The sequence below is a fragment of the Chrysemys picta genome, chromosome 5 (genome assembly GCF_011386835.1).
Source record: "Chrysemys picta bellii isolate R12L10 chromosome 5, ASM1138683v2, whole genome shotgun sequence".
NCBI lineage: Eukaryota > Metazoa > Chordata > Testudines > Emydidae > Chrysemys > Chrysemys picta.
The window spans coordinates 144,363,886-144,385,423 of record NC_088795.1 but is presented as its reverse complement, the minus strand read 5'-3'; the positions used below and the strand labels follow the sequence as shown (position 1 = coordinate 144,385,423).

At 49.2% G+C, this 21,538-nt stretch overlaps 1 protein-coding gene across 19 annotated transcripts in view; it reads left to right on the top strand.

Moving 5' to 3' along the window:
* Window positions 1-21,538, top strand: part of DCTN1 (dynactin subunit 1) — a 125,215-nt gene that overhangs the window by 67,844 nt on the left and 35,833 nt on the right. For 8 of the 19 annotated variants that reach the window (XM_024110946.3, XM_024110947.3, XM_024110950.3 and 5 more), the window contains exons 6-7: window positions 10,938-10,955; window positions 16,553-16,573. The exons of 7 other annotated variants lie outside the window; for them this stretch is intronic. In XM_024110946.3, the coding sequence (XP_023966714.2) occupies window positions 10,938-10,955; window positions 16,553-16,573 (39 nt within the window). The remainder of the gene's footprint in view (window positions 1-10,937; window positions 10,956-16,552; window positions 16,574-21,538) is intronic. 4 more of the 19 variants (XM_065598469.1, XM_065598468.1, XM_024110945.3 and 1 more) reach the window with 1 other exon arrangement.

Genomic DNA, 21,538 nt, shown 5'->3' with positions numbered 1-21,538 from the left:
TTATAAGTTACAAAACTCTTTACACGTCACTTTAAGTTTAACCCACTACTTTGTGCCACCTTTGTCCTTGGTGCCTCCCTGTACTTTCTCATGTCTCCATTTTGAATGCTACATTCCAAGCGTTGATGAGCCAGGAAAGCATTCGGTAACTGTACTTGGTACAAAGTATTCATGTCTCTTTGCTTTGGTACGTTTCCAGTTTTCGAACACCAAAGCTGACTCTAGCTTTGCAAAGCGTTGTGGGATGCTCTGGAGGATGGCGTGGACTCCACTCTCAGCAAGTTTGCAGACGACACTAAACTGGGAGGCATGGTAGATACGCTGGAGGGTAGGGATAGGATACAGAGGGACCTAGACCAATTAGAAGATTGGGCCAAAAGAAATCTGATGAGGTTCAACAAGGACAAATTCAGAGTCCTACACTTAGGACGGAAGAATCCATGCACTGCTACAGACTAGGGACCGAAAGGCTAGGCAGCAGTTCTGCAGAAAAGGACCTAGGGGTTACAGTGGTCGAGAAGCTGGATATGAGTCGACAGTGTGCCCTTGTTGCCTAGAAGGCTAACGGCATTTTGGGCTGTATAAATAGGGGCATTGCCAGCAGATCGAGGGACCTGATCATTCCCCTCTATTCGACATTGGTGAGGCCTCATCTGGAGTGCTGTGTCCAGTTTTGGGCCCCACACTACAAGAAGGATGTGGAAAAATTGGAAAGAGTCCAGCGGAGGGCAACAAAAATGATTAGGGGGCTGGAACACATGACTTATGAGGAGAGGCTGAGGGAACTGGGATTGTTTAGTCTGCAGAGGAGAAGAATGAGGGGGGATTTGATAGCTGCTTTCAACTACCTGAAAGGGGGTTCCAAAGAGGATGGAGCTAGGCTGTTCTCAGTGGTGGCAGATGACAGAACAAGGAGCAATGGTCTCAAGTTGCAGTGGGGGAGGTCTAGGTGGGATATTAGGAAACACTTTTTTCACTAGGAGGGTGGTGAGGCACTGGAATGGGTTACTAGGGAGGTGGTGGAATCTCCTTCCTTAGAGGTTTTTAAGGTCAGGCTTGACAAAGCCCTGGCTGGGATGATTTAGTGGGGGATTGGTCCTGCTTTGAGCAAGGGGTTGGACTAGATACCTCCTGAGGTCCCTTCCAACCCTGAGATTCTATGATTCTATGCTTGACATGGGTGAACAGAATTGTGGGAAGAGAGTAATGCAGTCAGTTAATATTAATTCCCAGCACCCATATACATAATGTGTACTATGTTAATACCATGCACGTAATACCTATTAATGTGTATACTACACCGAACATATATGTATGGACTAACAGTACCACTCTACCACATTTCTGTGCTCAGAACAGGGAGCTGGCTCTTGGGGACAAAAGAGACTCCTCCATTGCCCCTCGTGCTGTACAGAGGCAGAAGATGCTGGGTGGTTTTAAAATATGGATAGGAGAACTAAATGGGACAGTTTAGCTGAAGGTTGGGCAGATACACTGCCCCGAGTTATAAATTAGCCAACCAGGGGAGCTGCCTGACTGGCTAGCGGGTTCCGAGCTGAAAAGAGACAGAGCAGCAGTCAGTCAAACAGTGGCAATGGGCAGATTGTGGCTGGCAGAGTTGTCTGGAGCTGAAACCGAGGGCCTGTTCCATCTGATCCTGGAAGTTTGAGGCCCTTGTGAGGGGGAGCGTAGCCAGCGAGTGCTTTGTCCATTTTATACCACAGCTGAATGGAGACAATGAAAAACTCTGTTTCTAGGGAGCATTATTGGGAGGAGTTGATTCAGTGATTCATCAAACAGTTTGTGTCTGCCCCATAGCAGGTGGCTTGGAGCCAGTTTGTTCCCTGCCTTTATTTAGCCTAGCTTTATAATTCTCTGTATGCAGAATCTACCCAAGCTTCCTCCTGTGACCTATAGAAGCAGCCCCATTGCTTGCACCATCCCAGAGACCATTCAGCTATCAGCATAACATTCAGTGCCCTGGGACTCATTTTTAAGGGTTGTATTCTGAGCCCAAGTACAAAAGATTCATAACAAACCGGGCTCTCTCGTCTCTCATGCATTCAGCAGCTGCTGCTACTTTGTCCATCTCATGTTGCGTCTCTTGTTCCACTACTTCCCGCAGTGTCCACTCCCAGGGGCGTCTCTTGGGAGTTTGTGTACTGTACTAATGTCTCCATTTCTTGAGCAGATGCGCCTGTTTTGTCCTTGAGAGGGACCAGGTGCATGTCTGCTCATGGATGGCCTGAATTTTGGTTTTCTTTAAAGAAAATGGAACGACTCAAGCCCAATTAAATTTTTTAAATGAAAGAAGAATCAGATGCTCCTTCTGAAGTGTGTGTTTCTCATCTGGATTGCAGGGTGGACGTGTCAGTTTTCCTGAGCCTTTTTGTGGGAGGGGGGCAGAGTGGATCCCGTGCACTTGAGAACTCTTCTTTTTACAGTGAATTCTTCACTTACCTGGGAAATATTTCTCTGGCCCAGCCAATAAGCTGTGATGACCACGTGTAATTTCTCTAAGGAATGAGCACTGTTACTTACTGGCAGTATCTTTGGTGCAGGAGCATGACCATTTCCGTATTAATCGGGTGAAAGCTGCAGAGTTCCGCAGGAGCAGTAGAAGGTGGAACAAGCCGGTAGTTGCTGTTTTTTGTTGCAAGTGTGTACCGGAGTTCTCACTTAGACGGGCCGTTCGAGTAGTGGCCTGGCAGCAGCTCCTTCGTTAAAGACACAGAAGAAAAGCATGTATCGGGCCCGCTGCCCAGAGGAGTTGGGAAGGGCTAAATGTCTTAGTTTATGTATTGGCGCCATGAGCCCTTTATTGCTTCCTCTGACCATGAAATCAGTCACTTTTCAGTGTGTACCTGCCATCCAGCTCTGAGAGCGCTTATTTACTGGACAGTGTTGATCAGCTCTCTCACCTTTTTAATTGTGAATTGTTCCATTTAAGAACCAGTGTGTGTTCTCCTCTGTAGCTTTACCTATTTAGTAATTGTCTCAGGACTAATGCATTTGTAAAAGATGCTGCCAGCACCCCAGTGACACAGACACTCCTTTTGGACAGGTGCACGTGTCTTCCAGCTTTCTACAATCAGGCACCTGTATTAGAAAAGGCGTTGAGTCATTCGATGGCCTTTCCACTTCTCATAGGATCCCTGTCAGCTTTTGGGTGACTCAGTGAACGCTGTGCTGTGCACACTGCCAAGTAAGGGGCGTACGACAAGCGGCCCTCAGTTGCCTTTGGCTAGTAGACAGACCTTATTCCAGAGGAGTGTTGGGCACTGCTTGGGTAAAATTGCAAACTCAAGCTAATCTCCAAACTGAGAATGTGGCAACGTGCTAATGTAAATAGCTGTTAGTGCCGTCAAAGTCCATTCCAGGAGTCTTTCTCTGTGGGCTTGCATACAGCGGCATGGCTGTGCCACCCCAGCTGCGGTGCTGTAGCACTGCCTACGCCAGTGGGCGGGATTCTCCCATTGACATAGGGAATCCACCTCCCCGAGAGCCGGAAGCTAGATGGATGGAAGAATTCTGGCATCGACCAAGTGCTGTCTACACTTAACTATACCGCGCCGGGAGGGGTGTGTGTGGATTTTTCACACCCCTGGCCAATGTAGTTAAACCTACTTAACTTTCTAGTGTAAACCAGGCCTGTGTGTGGCCAGTGAATAGCAGACAATCGTCTTCACTGCAATACACACAAATAGCATAGTGTACATCTAGATTGCACTAAACTCTGCCAGTGGCACATTCCCATGAATGCCATTTAGAAAACAAGGTTGCTGTGGCTGTGCCGGTCCCAGGGTCTCGAGACACAAGGCGGGGGAGGGAATATCGTCTATTGGACTGACTTCCGTTGGTGAGAGAGACGAGCTTTCGAGCCACACCGAGCTCTGGGAAACGTACTCAGTGTGTCGCACTTGTACGCTGGTGTGTGTTATCTGGGTCCCCCACGCCCTTTGTACAGACTGATTGGTGTGGGTAGAACTGCACGCTAAAGGCAAACTCCTGAGTGTTCTGCTCTAACTGTGTGGGTAAAAGTGAGTGAAAGGTTCATAAATAAATCCCTGTGGAAACGTCGTCAGTTCTCTGGCTGGGGCTGGCTCTGAGAGCACTCACAGAAAGGTGGAGAGAGACTTGCACTTAGACATGGACCGTGGCTCTGCTCAGCTGGCATGCTCCATCTCTGGGTGTCCAGTCTGGGGTTGATCCTTCCTTTGTCAAATAATTGTGATGTCTGTTTCAGTTCTCTGCCTCTTAAACACTCCGGCGCACCCCACTCTGCATGGCCCCCCTGGAGCGCTGGGCTCCTTTCCATAGCACTGTGAAGGCCTTGACTCTGAAATCATCTCTTGAATAATTTCTGCAGCTCTGTTATTGCTGTGCATCAGTGTCGCAGCTCTTAGAGGTTGTTCTCAGTGCTCCTTTCTGGTGCTCTGCTGCTTCAATGGATTGGTTGGTTGGTTGTTCATCCTTTAAGCAGACGCCTAAAACAGGTCCCACCCCTGGGAACTGGAGTTTTAAGTCTGTGGTGCCTGTGTTGATTTGGATTCAGCTTCCCATTAGGTTCAGCAGATCTGCTTTGTCAGATGTCTGAGAGCCTTGCTGCTCGTATCGATGTACTGAGCTGCAGGTTCTCTGACATGGCTCTGCTGAGACCTCCCATGTTTGATATTGCCCTGGAGCCAGTGCCAACTGCCATCAGATGTGCATCTGCGGAAGCCCGACTCCAGGCAGCTCCAAACTGAAGAATTCAAGAGCTCTGACTACAGCGCATGGTCAGAGCCTGATCCATCAGGTTAATCCCAGAGACAGAAGTGCCACATTTAACATGCAGCTCCGAGGATCCTGCATTGAGATGCGCGCTGGGAGTTGGCTTTGCTGGCTTAACGTGGCCAACAAAATGTAGTTGCAGAGACCTTCAGAACCACGTGCTGTAAGGGTTTTGGTGCCAGCTGGGGTAGCTGTTGCTGTGTTGCCACTGGCAGTTGACCCTTCCTGACCCACCCTGGGGCGTCAATAAGCAGAGGTATTTTCTTGAGGACTATCGCTACCTTTTGGACACTGAGGATACACAGGATTTGCTAAAGGTCAAATACATATCCACAGCAGCAAACAAGTGATTGTGATCTGGAGAATCCAGCCTTCTCGCCACATTTAAAGCAGCTTGCGAGAACCGCTGGATTGAGTTAATTCTTTTTGGTTCACTCAGGGAATTCTTAAGGGCCAGAGTAGCTAGGTCAAGAGTGGCCTTGCCATAGAACTGCTCTTGCCTTTGTAGCCTATTCTTGAGGAGCAGCTGAAAGTGTGGAGGACGCCTGACGCCTCCCGCCTCTCTCCTCGTCCCAGAGAGTAGAAAACCGGGATATCTTACGCTGGGGATGCTGCCCTCTCCCACCCTCTGTCCTGCATGAGAACGTAGTGGTTGGGGTAGCAATGCCCAGGGGTAAGACTGGCCAAACCTCACTTTAGTACTGCCGGGATCGGTGAGCTGCTCCTTTGCAGGTTCTGGAGACCAGGTTCTGTAGCAAAAGGCAGGTCTAGCTATGGAACAGAGCTTTCACCGCCACCAGATAATCCATGCTTTAATATAAAGGCATTGCCATGGCCAACATCAAGTATGTGGTGCTGTTGATGTAGTGTGGAGAGCTGCTGCCTCGAGGTAGATGCCCAGAAAGACTCTGGTCTTTATCCGAATTCCAGAGAGATCTAGAAAAGCTTGAGTACCTTCAGCGTGCTGAAGAGACCCTGTGTGGCGATCATCCAGAGAGCACTTTGTGGAAGGTGATGCTGACTGAACCCGCCTGATGTTTCCTTGCTCCTCCACCTCCTGCTGGGGGAAGTGAAAGGAAGCTGCCCATAAAGTATCACCCTCTTATCCACCCTGCAGGGCAGGAACAGAAGGGGCCTATGCCCCTGGCTAACTGATTGGCATGTGCAGTGGGCTCCCACGTCCCATTAGCCCCTCCGATGTAGCGTTGCTGAAGGTTCTGACCCTGCACCAGGAAGTATGGGTAAGTAGCCTGATGGATGCACTTGGCCACCTGCCAGGAGCCAGATGGCTGTATCTAAATTGCGCAGGACAGATGACAACAGAGAAGCAGCCTATGGAAACCATAAGCCCAAGCCTGCAATACCACATCTTGAGCTGAGCGTGTAGCCGTGTTACGTCCTGGGATCTCTAACTTGTGTCTGCCTCCGTATTATGATGATGCTGTAGGCAGCTAGTATGGATTCTGTGCTTGAAGACATCCATTATCTATAATGCTGCTAGAGGAAAATGTTTTGAATAATTAAACAGAAATCCCCTCTTGTTGCTAAGGTGTTCTCGCTCTGTAAATTGTTGCCAGAAAGCAGATTTCTGAAAAATATGGTCATGTTCTGTGTGTCTCTAATCCAGCTTGGAACCAAGGCATGCTCCTCTGCTCTGTCATCTCTATCATGTGCTATAGAGTCTACCAATGAATGAAGTCCGAGTCCCCAAAGGACCTGTCTGTGCTCTCCATTGGTACTCGTCAGGGGTTTTAGGCATTGCAGCTGCTTCCCAAGAGGAAGACACATTCTCTGGCCTGGCAATTTAAATTGACGCTTGGCAGCAAAATGGTGGCACAACATAGGCCTGCATTGTTAGAAATGCTCTCCATTTTCTGTACCTCAGACTTTAACCAAGCTCTGCATCGTTTATTTTCTTCCCAGGACTTGCACGGCAAGGGATGTGCACGGAGCCAGACGGACTCTGGTCCAAAGTGCTTAAAGTGAAAAAGTCAGTTCAAGACTGACAGAGTGCTATGGGCTTTATCTGTACTCTGTTGTCCAAAAGAGATTCACAGTTGCCCTGTTGAGTGTCAGCTGGGCAGACATTAACAAGAAAAGGGGCTTTCTCCCCTGTTGATAGGAGCAGTATTCAGCAATCCATCTCTTGAAACCCAGACTAACTGGGGCTGTGATAGGTGAGCAGCCTGTTATGCTGATCTCCCATTGTCCTAAATCAGTTTTATTTTATTAATGTGTAACAAACCCCCCAGAATCTGCTTTCCTTTCCCCTTTCCCACCAGTGCTCTTCAACCTCTGGCCCACAGACCCTTGGGAGTCCACAGACTATGCCTAAGATTTCCAAAGGGCTCCGCACCTCCCTTTGGAAATCTTTAGGGGTCTGCAAATGGAAAAAAGGTTGAAAACCAGCTTTAGGCTGTTGCACGGTTTTTGTAGCTGAACCCAGTGCATTTGGTAGTGCTTTTAAATCAACACACGTTTCTGATCAAGTCCAGTTAATGTAATGAAAAGATGGGCTGACTGGTCGCCATTTCAGTTTGGGGCCATATGTATGCCGGTCTGTTCAAATAACCTTTCTCATTCGGTCAGCTTCTAAGACACTTCAAAGCTTGATAGGCCAGGGAAGGAGCTTGGAAATGGTGCTTTTAATGCTAAATATATGAATAATTTTCAGAGGGAAAATGTTCTCTTTTTACATATCAACAAAATTATGAATAAAACCTTGAAATCTGAATGTTGCAGCCCCTGAAAAATACATGGTATGGTAGGAACATCCAGATGTCGAGTTCATGTTGTTATCCATTGGTGCCTTTTCCTTGACCCCGTATTGTTTGGGGAAGAGGCAGAGAAGGTGAGGGTAAATTTAATGTAATTTTAAAAAATCTTTTATCAAGGATGTCAGCAGCGTACCCTCTCTCATTTCAAGGGACGCTGTCAAGGTGAGTTTGGCCCCAGTTTGATACCTGTTCTATTGAATCCTTCTGATTCCACCAACATCTTTTACTCCTCAAAATTAATTATAGTAAATGCTGGATAATAAAAGCTCTTACTTCAGGTTAAGGGAGTAACAGCCCCCCGTTTGCTGATACTGTTGGAATTGCGCTTTCCCTGTGTGGCTCTTATTTGTAAGTATAGTTCCCATCCGGTGCTGGGGAATCTCTTGGGATAGTGGACGGAGGGCACAGATTTATTTACATGCGGGGACTTCTTAGACCAGTGTGAGGTGATTTTAACTCATTCACTGCCTGATTTTGAAACCGATACTTTGATACCTGAGTACATTTCCAGTCATCCTGGCATCCCATTAGAAACTCCTAATTTAGATTTTCATTTTAAAATCTATTTTTCCTCCCCCCCTCCAAAATGTCTTCCTCCCCCCCCCCCCAATCCCCCCCAAAATATTTTTTGTTTGCCCTCAAACATCTCATACTTGGTCTGTGGTCCAGAGGAGAAGAACGTCAGACCTTCCTGAAATGATTGACCAACCCATTTTTTGTTATGAGACGTGGAAAAAAAAGTTGGTTTCAGTTATAAAAACCCTTTTTGCTACTCCTATCTGTAGAACCTCAGTCTAGAGTTCACTGGTCCTAGATGAGAACTCCTATCATGGATGCATTGGACAAAGTTCACTTCCCCAGTTAAAAAAGTTATTTAGGGTCAATAATTCCCAGACACATGACGTCCGGGATCCAGGGCTAAGAATATTTCCTTTATTTTTTTTAAAAAGTGCCTAAGCCCTTATTCTGTAGAATGCTATAATTTTAAAAACGAGAGTTTGTAGTTTTCTTGTAAATCAGGGAATTCCTAGCTAATGTGCCAGCGCTGTCCCCACTGCCCTACTTTCCTCCCCCTCTCCTCCTACAGGCTACACACCCTCTTCTTTCACCAGGATTTCCACTACAGGCACCGACAGCTCTGCACTGGTCAGACCGGGGCTCTGCATACTGGCCTGGGAACCATTATCCCAACCTCCTACACCTTCCTGCTCCAGGCCCGAGATTTCCTCCTCTGAGCACAGGATTGAGATCCTGCTTTGGCCTGTCACCCTCCCTGCATGAATGAGACTGTTCTCTCCAGATACAGCCGAGAGACCCCCTTTACCCCAATAGCCAGCCTGCCAGCTCCCCAGGCCCTCACACGGGCTAGCACTCTCGTAGGGTCTCTGGCCTGAAGTGGAAGGCTGTTATAACGGGGAGCGGAGGAAGAGGAGATTGATGCCAGGAGGGACAGAAGCCTTAACCTAGAATTTCCAGACGGTTGTAGCTTTTAAATTCATGTTCTACAGCAGGGGCGGGCAAACTTTTTGGCCTGAGAGCCGCATTGGGTTTAGTAAATTGTATGGAGGGCCGGTTAGGGGAGGGGGTCATGGCCCAGCCCTCCCCCCCCCCCCGACTTCTGCCCCATCTAACCCCCCCTGTTCCCTGACAGCCCCTCTGGGACTCCTGCCCCATCCACACACACCCACTCCCCGGCCCCTGACTGCCCCCGGACTTCCGCCGCCCCATCCAACCCCTCCTCTCATTCCTGATGCACCCCCCCCCCCCAGGAACCCTGACCCGTCCAACCCCCTGTTCCCCCCCGACCACCCTGATCCCTATCCACACCCCGACCACCACCCCAAACTCCCCTGCCCTCTATCCAACCCCACCCCTGCTCCGTGCCCCCTTACCGCGCTGCCTTGAGCACCGGTGCTTGGCAGTGCTACAGACATGCTGCCTGGCTGGAGCCAAGCCATGCCGCCGACGCTACCACGCAGCACAGAGACCAGGTCAGGCTGGGCTCTGCAGCTGCGCTGCCCCAGGAGCTCGCAGCCCCGCCCCCAAAGCACTGCACCAGCGGCCGGGCAAGCAAGCTGAGGGTGCAGGGCAGAGGGAACAGTGGGGGAGGGACCGGGGGGCTAGCCTCCCGGGCCAGGAACTCAGGGGCCGGGCCGGGCAGGACAATCCCGCGGGCCGTAGTTTGACCACCTCTGTTCTACAGCATTAGTGAGGGTTTTGCCTGAGTTTTAAGGGAAGTACGTTCTGGCCTCTCAACAGGTATTAGCTTGGGAATGATAGAAAAATTTAAAGGCGTTAAATTTGAGGTTTAACTTGTCAGTGCACTGAAGCCAGTTTGTTAGTGCTCAGAAACGTCTGCTTAACCGCAGTGTCTCCTGGTGATGGTGGAACAGTCCTCCTGACCAGGCACTGGTGGCCCTTTGGGTGAACTCTCCAGGCTGGTCTCTGATGCGGGTTTCACTGTGGCTTTATTTTTGGTGCGCAACTATTCAATTGAATAAACTTAAAAAACCCCAAACCCTTCTTTGCTGTTGCATTTCCTGTGTGCTTGTGAAACTGGGTGTCTGTGAGAGAGAGAATGAATGGGGGAGTTGGGAATACAGGAGTAGGATTGGGTGGTGAACTCTCAGGACTAGAAGGTGGCTTGTGTGTGTTTGAAATTGCAGAAACTAACAAACTTGCCCCTTGAACCAGTTCGTTAGGCTCTGGTAGATCCAGGGGTTGGTGTGTAGACTGCTCCCAATAGCTAGGCAGGCTGGACTGTATCATGTGAAGAGATTTGCAAGGGTTCTGCGTGCATGCGTAGATGCTGAGCTGGGCCCATTATTGCTGGAGGAGGGATGAAGAAATGTTCTAATTAGCCAGTGAGACAGCTGAGCCTAAAGTGTTGCTAGGTTACAGAGGAGCACGTTCGTCCCTGTGCATCCCTCCTCCCTGTGGAAGGAAAGCATCAGCTCAATCCCTGGTGCTGTGCCTGGATCCAAGGGCTGCCTAAGAACTTGGAGAGGGGAGGGAAAAATCCATAAGTGATGATGTAATGAGGAGCCCGGGGCGGTGGTTGGAGAGGCCAGCGGAGAAAGGAAGTATGGCCCGTGGCTCCGGCTGCTAGGATGGACCCGCACTCCCGCGTACTAGAGTCTCGCTAATTAACGGCGTCCGTAGCAGTCTGGGTTTCGGGAAGCGGTTGCTGGATTATCAGGGTCAATGGATGGCAGATAAAAAGGAAAAGCTGCAGCCATTTGCAAGCGCTCCTGGGCAGACTGTGCTTGAGAGAGACTGTCTACAGAGAGCTGCATTGTTGTGATTGAATGTTTTAACGTTCTCTTTCTCTGCCTCCCTCTTTCTCTTTCTCTCTCTTCATCTGTCTTTTCTGCAATGATGAGGCAGGCCCCAACAACACGGAAGGTACAATCCGCTGTAGCCACATGATCATTTCTAGCGCTGCTTCTAAACATTTTTTGTTTGGCTTTTTTGTTTTTTGTTTTTGTTTGTTTACGACTGCAGAGCTTTAATTTTGAGTTTCCAACTCAGTTTTGAGGTGTCTCTGGGGAGACAAGCCGGGCGGGTGGGTGTGTAATGACAAAACGATGCAATTGAATTTAATTGGTGGTCTTTCTTTTGAGTTTGTGGTCAAGTCCTTTTTCCATTTCACCTGACAGCCTGATGTTTGTGTTGCATGCAGTGCCTCTGCAGCTCAAATCAGAGGACAGGGGTTTAGCGTTACTGCTGCTGGAGGGTATTGCTGCTTGCTGTGTAAAAGTTGCATGCTAATAATAGTTTCTATTTCTCGTCTCTGGCCATGTTGGCTAATTGACGCTTTCGTTTCTTATTTTTTGCCTGTGTTAAGAATTTCAAATGATTATTATTCTTGTGTCGAGCTGATATTTTTCTGTAGGTTACAGTACAGACTCGGATTTTGTTCTCTGGGTGTCCTTATGTTTGTGTTTTAGCATAATCAGGATCTCCGAGTTTGAAGTTCTAAAGAGCAATTAGTGAGGGTTTGTACCTGATTGTCTAGAAATAAGTTAACAATACAAATAGCCCAAAAGGAAATGTGCACCTTTCCCTGCCACTTGAATTGTTTTGGCTGCAGCAGCCAGAAGGTGTTTTCTTAATTATATTCCAGTAAATGCACCTTGTGTATGGATCTGGAATCTTAAGCTGACCAAAGGGAGTGACACACTTTCCTGGTTGGTGATTTTTTTAAAAGCTCCTTTAAAATCCCCTTCCAAAAGAAAAGTTTTGCAAATGCTAATTCTGGATCGCTCTTGGGAGCAGAAAGATAATGGAGCTGTGGCCAAGTCTGGAAACCACGCTCCATATACATCAATTTCTGGTGATTTGATGGCTGTAGGGCCAGTCTGCATTTCTTCCAGGGAAGTTTTAAAGTCTGCCATCATTACCTGATTTATATGCAGTTTCCCTATATTAAAACTTCCTTTCCTGGTAGGGTTTTTTCTCATTTGATTGCTCTGTATTTGGCTACTTCTGAGAGAGTGAGCAAGCCCATCATGCACTAGGTCTCTCCGATTCTTGAAGGTGTCATGTGAAGCTTCTTGTTGTAAGGTCCAGCTAGCAACAATGCACAGAACACGCGACTGTCAAGAATAACCAGGAAGCCATGTAATTATGTTAATGGAGCACTATGCAGGTAGTAACACGAATTCCTGCAGGGTTATTCAACTGCTGAGCATTCTCTGGAGAAGACGTGAGCAATGGACTCAGATGCTGCAGTCGTGAAGTAAAGCGTTTGTGTTCCTAGGATACCTGTCTTCAGCAGCTGCCAGCTCCTCTAATGTCCAAGCAGGGCTCACCCATTGGGTGCTGGAAACGCTCACACGAGCTATAGGAGTAGCCTGTGTGGAAACATGCAGTTAAAAAGAGCGTGTGCTCCCATCCTGCACTCAGTATGGAACCGGAGAGTTCCAGCTGTGTGGTGCTCCTGTGGTTCCGGAGCCCTGGCTTTGGGCCTGTGATAACTTACCAGGAGCCCACCGAGCACACCTAGAGGCCTTAAAATGAAGAGTCTTGCAGCTGCCCTCGTAGTGACTACACTGGTGCAGCGCACACCTACCTAGAACACTGCTATCTAGATCCAAATTGAGAGCATTCTACTCCAGATGGAATGGTGTGTGTTGGGACCAGTAGGGCCTGGAGAGGAAGGGGACAGGGCAAGGCTGACTTCCTAGGCCGGGCTTTGCTCTTCTAGATGTTGGTAGCTAGCAGGTGGCTTTCCTGATTTCTGCATGCTGGCAGGGAAGCTTTCCCAGCCGGTGTGTTTCTATTTTGGGTCCCAGATACTTCTCTTCCTATTGAATGTGGAACTTGTGGAGGAACAAAGGTTACAGAATGGCATCAAATATTTATTTGCATTATGCAGCACGGTTCAGAACCACCGACTGATGAAATATTCATGGCTGGAATACTTGATACGGAGCTTTCTGAGCTCTTAAGCGGTCCCACAGTCCTTCATTAGGCTGTAACTGGTAAAGCTGGTAGCCCTGTTCTTCTGGAACCTCAAAAAGCTCAGGTATGAGACACAGCTGTAGGGCAGAGGTTCCCAAACATTTTCGTAGCAGCGGGTCACTTCTTACTAGAGTACCAGCACCTCTTCTGTTCGTGGTCCTGCAGACCACCTCCCCTTCCACTGGCAATCCTAGCGCTTCCCTGTGGTACCTGCAGCCATTGCTTACATGGAAAATGAGTATCGGGAACGTACGGAATATATTTCCAGGGCTTTATTGGCTGGAAACGAGCTCGCACCTGTAACTAGCTGGCTCTCTGCCGTGCTCCCTAGACCCTGAGGATCTGTCTGCACTGCAGCTTGGAGCGAGCTGCCTAGCCCGGCTAGAGTCTCACCCTCGTGCGCTAAGATTAGCAGCATGGCTGTTGCAGGTGGGGCTGGAGCTTGGGCTCTCCGCCTAGGGAGTTGAGTGGGCCTGAGAGGCTGAGCTGCAGCCCGACCTCTGCTAACGCTAGCATGCTAGCTCTAGTCCTGCTGGCGTGAGGCTTCCGGCCCGGGCTGCAGTGTAGACAGACCCTGGGGCTCTGGAACGCCTGCCAAAGGGAGGGAAGTTTTTGATTGTATTTTTCTAACATTCACTAGAAGAAATGAGCAGTGTTATACAGGACACACACACGGAGCAGGTCTGCCTAGGCAGCGTCAAGACCAGTCTGTTCTACACCCTGATGAGATCAATGAACCACTGTTATGACCTTCATTTAGAAATGAGCCGTTCCCCCAGTGAATCTTATAGCTGACACCTCGGGCTGTATCATCGTAACAAGCGAGTTTGGTGGGCTGGGACCAAACCGATAACCTTCCACCCTTAAACTAGGCCTAATAACACAGGGGAAACAGCACAAGGATTAAAAATGCTATTGCCCGCTCCTTAGTTGTGTTTCCTTTAATGGGAACGGCAGGGTAATTTTAGTTAGAGCTGCCAGGAGACAGGTTTTGTTAGGATTCTCTATGGTGTAATCTAGGAAAGATGATCTCAAGTTCCTTCGTGCCCCAGAAGTGACCATTTCAAGGTTGGTTGATCTGAGATGCAGCTGTATCTTTCAGGGGGCTTCAGTAACACCCTCGGGGGTACTTATGGGTAGTATAAATCCATCTGTTGGAACAGGCAGTACTAACATATTTCTTGAATGTGCAAAGTTGCTTGTCAGTTGAAAATATTCCAGCCCTTGGCTTCTAATTTTGGTGAAGTACCAAGAACTCCTTATATCTGCTCTTGTAAGCCAAGAGGCCCATCCAGCTAGCATTTCCATTGCTGGCGCTGGCTTTTCTGGTGCTAACCGTTCCATAACGGGACAGCAGGAGCCATGTTTGAAGCAACATTTCTCTGACAATAGAGACTCTGTTGAGTTCCTCTTTAACATGCTGTAGTGGCAGCCCAGTGCTTGGCAAGGAGTGAAACACCGGAACATGCCTGGGTTGCTAAATCCCGGAGAAGAGAGCGTTTCTCAGAGCAGGGCTGCTTTATGGAAGCTCTTCTACAGTCTCCTCCCCCCCCCCCCCCCCCCGGGGGAGGGCCAGCGTTAACAGATAGTTGCATCAGGTTTTCAAAGATTCATTGCACAGAATGGGTTTTCTTGTGGATGTTTTGAGGGACTCAGCTTTTCCAAAGCACTCTGGAAGACCTTACGCTGCCAGTCCTCAACATGAACTTAATCTCCGGGTTTCTTAGCATCTACTGCTTGGTGGGAACACTTTCCTGATGAGTGTTCTGCAAAGTAAGAAAACTGCTCTGGAGGATGTAAATCTTTCACGTCTACGTTAAAAGTAGCAGCTACCCAGAGCTAGACCCTCTGGGAAGTTTTCTTCTGGAATTGTGAGCGAAGTCGGATTTATCCCCCTAGGGATGTGCCAGATATCAGGTGTTCAAAGGGATTTGCATTTTACTGTGTGTCCCTTAGACTATTCTGTCCAATTCTGATATTAAAAAGGAAGAGCGGGATTACTAGGAGCCATGTGTTACCTGGTTTACCAAAGTCTTATGTGCGAATGAGACCATCCCCCTCAGGTAAAGATGTGGACCACTGCCTCGCTTAAACTCTGAAGCTTTGTCTTCCTGTCTCTCTCATACAGCCCAGCTGTTTTACAGGGCCTTGCATTGGCCAGCGCGTCTGTGGTTGTAGCAGCCAGGTAGTTGCCAGTGGGCTTCGTGTGATTAAAGGCCTCGTCCCTAGTGCCAGCCAATGGGAGAAGAGCGTGAGGGCTGGTTTCTTTTGACCTGCTCTGGTCCTGCTGACCTTAAGACTTTCTAGTCCATCGTTTTACCTTTTAATGGTAAAGGAAAGCAGAATGTAATGGGCTTTAATGTGCCCCAGTGATAGTGTAGGCCATTAAGTGTGACAGAACAGAAGCTCCACCTGTAAGAGTATCTCTTTTCCTTGTCTGATTCGCTCCCAGTAATGGGAGTGACCTGGACGGGGAGTATATCCCTTCATGCTGTCCCTGCTACACACTGGCCGAAGAAAGCTGCTCCAAGTTCACTTCTGCCTAGTGTCTTGATTGCTGTTAAATCTTTGTCGACGAGGCACCACAGAATGGGACAGTCCGTGTGTTGCAACCACACAGCAAGGAGGCACATAGTGTGAAAAATTCTTAGGTGTGGGGTTGCCAGATTGATTGTCCTAATCTTGTATCAGCTTCCTTCATACAGAGGACAGGTGCATTAGGCTGAATGGGCCTACCTGCTAACGTGTCCCATTTTATTCTTCAGAGCCCAGGGGGAAATGGCATTGCTGCTGGGGAAATGCCTCCGTGTTTGAGGTGACGCTTCACAAATGCAAAGCCTGTGGTGGTGTAACTGAAGGATTAGACTCCTCTTCCTCCGGCTTCTCTTTGGGCAGTTAGTGACACTTGCGCTTCAGTAACCTCGTCTAGGAAAAGAGTGTGTGTGAGTGAAATCCAGGCTCCTGCCAGCAGAAGCCTTGAGAACCCTGGGCAGTACAACAACTCAGCAGGGTGCGTCTCTGGCTAAGCCAAGGGAGCCCAAACTTTGCCTTCCTGAGGTCTTTCTAGGAGTCCACTAGATGGATCAGGTTGTGGGTGCCCCGAGGGCAGCTGCAAGGACAGCAGGTCTCAGCATGCAGGGTGTCTCCGTTGTCCAAGTAGTCAGGCTTCCTGTCTCATACAGAAGACTTCCTGCTGGGAAGATCTTTGCGGTCCTGCATCTGCAGGTTAAAGATAGGGGTGGCCATGGTAGAACTTTGGTGTCTTCAGTGCAAATGACTGAAAGATTTTTCTAGCCTGGGTGTGAGGTGAGCCACATCAGGGTTCTGTTTCACCTGGGACTGTCGTGGGAGCATGGGGGAATGAGCATGTAGACCTGATGCTACGCACACTAATTGCAGTAATGTCTTTTTGTTTCCTTTCCCTTGTTCTTTGCTGCATCTGCTGCTGCTGCCGCTGCTGTCTCTGTATCTCTGTTCCTGTCTTTCCCTGTATGAATGTTTCTCCTACTCTGCCTTCTACTCCTGTTGCCCTCCAGACCACCACCAGGCGGCCCAAGGTGAGAACCAACAGCTGTGGTCAGTGGGCATTGATCATTACTTGAGTGCTAAACTCCAATGTCTGTTTCCTGTGGCCCTTTTCCCGTCCTTTTGTGAAACCTGGGAAAGCTCTACAGATAGAGATGCTTCCCCGGGGTGAATCTACAAGGGTGAAATTGTCATCAAGGCTGTTACTCTCTGCTGTTACCCAGAACTAATTTAACGAATTAGAGCATAAAAATGCCTTGGTGATCCTATTTCCACTTTATGGCCGAAGCTCCCCTCGAGGCGCCCCTGGGGTAACGTTATACCTTGGCTCTCACTCATTGCTGTTCGTTACCTTATGGGGTACTTTGCCGCAGGGGGCTTGAGGTTGTTTGTGGGTGAGGGAGTTTTGAGTAGTCTCTTTTAAGGAGACAGTGACAAAGTCATCCAGGATTTGGTAAGGCTGTGGAGAGAGCCTGCTGTGTGTAACAAAATCTGCTGCTAGCAGTGCAGAGGAGAAGCAGGGTTGCGGGAGACTTCAGCTTGACACACACCCTCCGGAAGCCTGTGGCTACATGATGATTTGTAAATGGCAAACACTTGCTTGGGTTGCAGTGTTGTTGGAGCCATGTTGGTCCCAAGATATGAGAGAGACGAGGCGGGTGAGGTGGTATCTTTTATTGGACCGACTTGTGTTGGTGAAAGAGTCGAGCTTTCACGCTACACAGAGCTCTTCAGATGACCTAAGAAGAACTCTGTGAAGCTCAAAAGCTTGTCTCTTTCACCAACAGAAATTGGTCAATAAAAGATGTTACCTCATCCACCTCATCTCTCTAAACAGTTGCATTCTATTTCATGAGGTGGTGGGCTCTGATCATGTCTTTGATTTCACTGGGTTGCGTGGGTAACTCCAGCCAGGGAAGATGTATTTATTCGTTCATTCAGTTTATAAAAAGATGTTGTTCCACCGATAGGCTCCCATTCGGTGCTCTGACAATACTGGAAATCTTCGGTCCTTACCCCATGGAAGTGTTTGTTCATACTGCAGTTGCACCCAGAAACCCCACCAAACTAGGTGTGGCACAAATGTGTGTACACACTTCCTGCCTTCAAGAGTTGACAATCCAGCCAATAACAGACTGCTGCTACCACCAAAAGTAAATGAATTTTACTTACACACACACACACACACACACACACACACACACACACACACACACACACACACACACACACACACACCTCCAATAGTCAATAATATGGTCCCCTCAGATATCCCCTCCCAAAGGCCTGGGAGTTAACGTAGCTGCCCTAGGGGATCAAGAAGAAAGGCCAGTTTCACTCACGCAGCCTTTGTACCCTGTCAGCAGCATACTCTCGCGTCCAGCAAGAGGGCTCCTGCCTGGACTGATTGCTGCTCTGGTCATGTGGCACAAGGGGGAGAGGTGGCTGCTTGGGGTAATTATGGGACAGACCATTTAGGGTGTGAAGTTTGAGCCACCCCTTTGAATTCCACCCAGAAGCCAGTGCAGTTCCCATGAGGCTCTCAGTGAGAGAAGGACGGCTCAAGGGGATTGCTGCATTCTACATCCCCTTCGGTTTGAGTGATGTTAAGATGTAGCCCCATGTAGAACGCTTTATGATGGTCTGATCTCAAGGAAACAAAGGCATGGATAAGTGTAGTAGGCCTGCATCTGACCGACACGGCCATTAGTCACCCCACTCCACCCAGAGAGTAGCATGGCACCTTGGTGATGTTTGCTGTTTCCACGTCCAGTAGCACCTGGGGTCTAACTAAAGCCCAAGTTACAAACTATAGTGACCAATAGCAGATGCTGATACAGTACTCACCATTCTGCCAGCTCCTTCCCCCAGCCTTGCCAGCATTATCTCAGCTGGCTGGCTCCTCCAGGCCAAGGCCGCGGGCAGACACTCCCTCCGCAGAGCTGAGTATCGTGTTATACTGAAGGCACCTCCCCCATGTCTCCTTACTACCCCTCCTAGTGTCCCCTGCTGCACCTGATCAGAAGGGGAGACTGAATTAAACCCTGCAGGACCCCAGACAAGTGTTTGTCAGAACCAAAGCGATCGCCCACACTTACCAGTGGGATTCTCTGTCCTTAGGCAATTCCAGCTAACTCTGACAGGCCTTAGGTGTGTCCACAGCCCCTCGTGGTCAGTGGTAAATGTTCTAAGTCAGCCTGAACACCATATCCTCAGCCTTGGCTAGGAAGAGTCCATCGGCCGGTGCCACTAATGCAGTTTTCCCCAGACCCCGGTCTGAAGTCCGAGGGCTCTAGGCAATGCCAGAGCTGCTTCACCATGAACTCGTCCCAAAATGGGAGCTGCAGTATCATTTGGTAGCTAGCAGGGTGGTTCGTTTCCAGTGGTGTTTTGAATAGGGGCCTTGCCAATGCTGCTCTCAGAACACCTGGTGTCCTACCCTCCCATAGAGAGGTGTTACCAGTCTCCACAAGCTCTGGGTCCAACATCTCCCCCTGGCCCTACCCATCTAGGATGGTCCAGGCTCCAAGCTGCAGTTGGTGGCCTTTAAGCACCCCAGACACTTCCAGCCCTTCAGCACTGTTACTCCCTGAAGACTCGCCTGGGTTTGTCTGCTGGTGACACGGACCGCTCCATCTGGCTACGCGGTTTTATCTGCAGAGTACTATGAAAATTCCTTTCAGCACAGAGATTTGCTGGTGTACAGTAGCCTGCTTCTCAGAGGCGGGGCGTGCCTGGCAAAGGCTGATGCCACAAGGTCCCTTCCCAGGACCAAGGCTGGAAGCTCCCAGTTTCAGAGGGAAACATGGAGCAGCCTGTACCTCCATCAGTTAATTGTGTAGGCCAGACTTCTGCATCATACGCCCAGAGCTCACACTCTGGAGATGCAGCGTGGCGCCTGCTGGGGGCCTGGTTTCAGTGTCTTACTGAACAACTGCTGCTCAGGCAGGCTCAAGCCGCATTGGTTCATTGCCGTAAATGGCTCTCGTGTGCCCGGGCACGTGCTGCTCTGGAGGGAGGGCGTGGCCGTACCCCAGCTAATGTTTAGCGACAAAGCTGTAGGGCTGCAGTGTAGACGCTCATGGCGGAGTTAATCAGCCTCCCCGAGAGGCGATAGCTGGGTTGACGGAAGAATCCTAGAGCAATGTACCTCGGGTTGTCACACCCCTGAGAAATGGCTATGCCGAGGTACGTTTTCAGTATTTCCCAGCCCTGAGACTCGGTAAATACGGTGTATGCGCCAAAGAGCCGGTGCCAAGGGATAAAGTGAAACTAACGCTCAGTAAATAGCTGACTGACTCGAACGCACCTGGGTACCCCAGTGACGGGTCCGTTAGAAATGCGTGTCAGAGAGGAGTTGAAGGTAAGCACTAGTCAGCACTTTCTGAGAAGTTTGCTGCTTTTTTGTAGACTCCAGATTCCCTTCGTCTCCTCACCTGTACTGCAGCCCTCTGACGCCACACTGCCGGGAGCCCCCACCTGTCCAAAGCACAGCTGCGGAGGCGCCATTCCACAGGGCCGTGTCTGTTGTTACCATGCCGGTGATGGTGTGTCGTAGGCTTGTTTCATTACTGAGCCTGGCTCTTCCTGGCCCCTTCTAGATGAAGTCAGAATTTACCAACTTCCGTGTTGTGTCCTAAAGTTAGAGACAAAGAACAGTATACAAAAGAGACAATTGAACTCTCCCAAGAAGCAGGAGTGAAATACATTGAATTCAAGTTCAGAAAATGCAAATACGCAAATGCCATTTACAAATGGCCGGCTCTGGAGGCCTTCGGGGCACTCTGCTTGAAGTTTGTCAGACTTAGGTGTATCCATCATTTGGTTAGGTAGGAGAGTCTCCGTCCAAAGCTATATTTGGCTGGACCCAGGCTGGGTGATTTGACAGGTTTGCAGGTCCAAAGGCTGGTCTGTTTGTCACGAGTGTCCGGCTTTCTCTTCTACTGCCACCTCCTCCATCAGTGCACCTCCATTATTTCTCTATGTAGCCTTTGTTAGACGTTAGCAAACTCCTCACTGCTGCTTCATTTATTGTCACTCTTGGGATCCGCCCCACTCTAGTCCTCTAAAATTCAGAGATTCCAAGGCCAGCCGGAACCATTGTGGTCATCTAGTCTGACCCCCTGCAAAGCACAGGCCAGAAACCGGCCCCAAAATACTTCCGGAGCGGAGCTTTTAGAAAAACAGCCAATCTTGATTTTAAAAGTGTCAGTGGCCGAGAATTTACCATGACCCTTGGTAAATTGTTCCAAAGGTTAATGACTTTCATCGTTAAAGATGTACACCATATCTTCACTCTGAGTTTGTCTAGCTTTGACTTCCAGCCATTTGATCATGTTAGACCTTCCTCTGCTCCCATTATTTCTCCATGTAGGTACTTATAGGCTGGGATCAAATCACCCTTAAACTTCCCTTTGTTCAGCTAAATAGATTGAACTCTTAGAGTATCCCTACAAGGCAGGTTTTCTAACCCTTCAGTCACTCTCATGGCTTTTCTCTGACCCCTCTCCAATTTATCAGCATCCGTCTTGCCTTGTGGGCACCAGACCTGAGCACGGGATCCCAGCCCCCTCGCCCAGAGCAGTGGTAGCCCTGCAGGGCTCTCAGAATAAAGGAAACTGAAATCGTAGTGTTGTCCCTTCATATCAGCATATAGGACTCAAGGTGTGGCGTGGATCTGCTGGGCTAGCACCGGCCCATTTTTACAATTCTCTTGCCCACTATTGCCACCCTCTAACTGGTGAAGCAAAATGTTTCTTGCCCTCAGTCCTGCCCGAAGCCCTTTTCTGGAGGTACTGGGTATGCTTTGTGGGGACTGTGTGCTCGTGCCCAGCACAGGCCCTTGCAAGTAAGTAGACTATCGCACAGTGCCTGCGTGTTCTAGGATCGTCAGTAAGTCCTTCGGTTCTGCAGTAATTACAGCCTATAGGGTTTCACTCCCTGGGTTCGGCTGGGTTGGAACCAGCGCTGGGAGGCACAGGCCCTCAGCCATACCA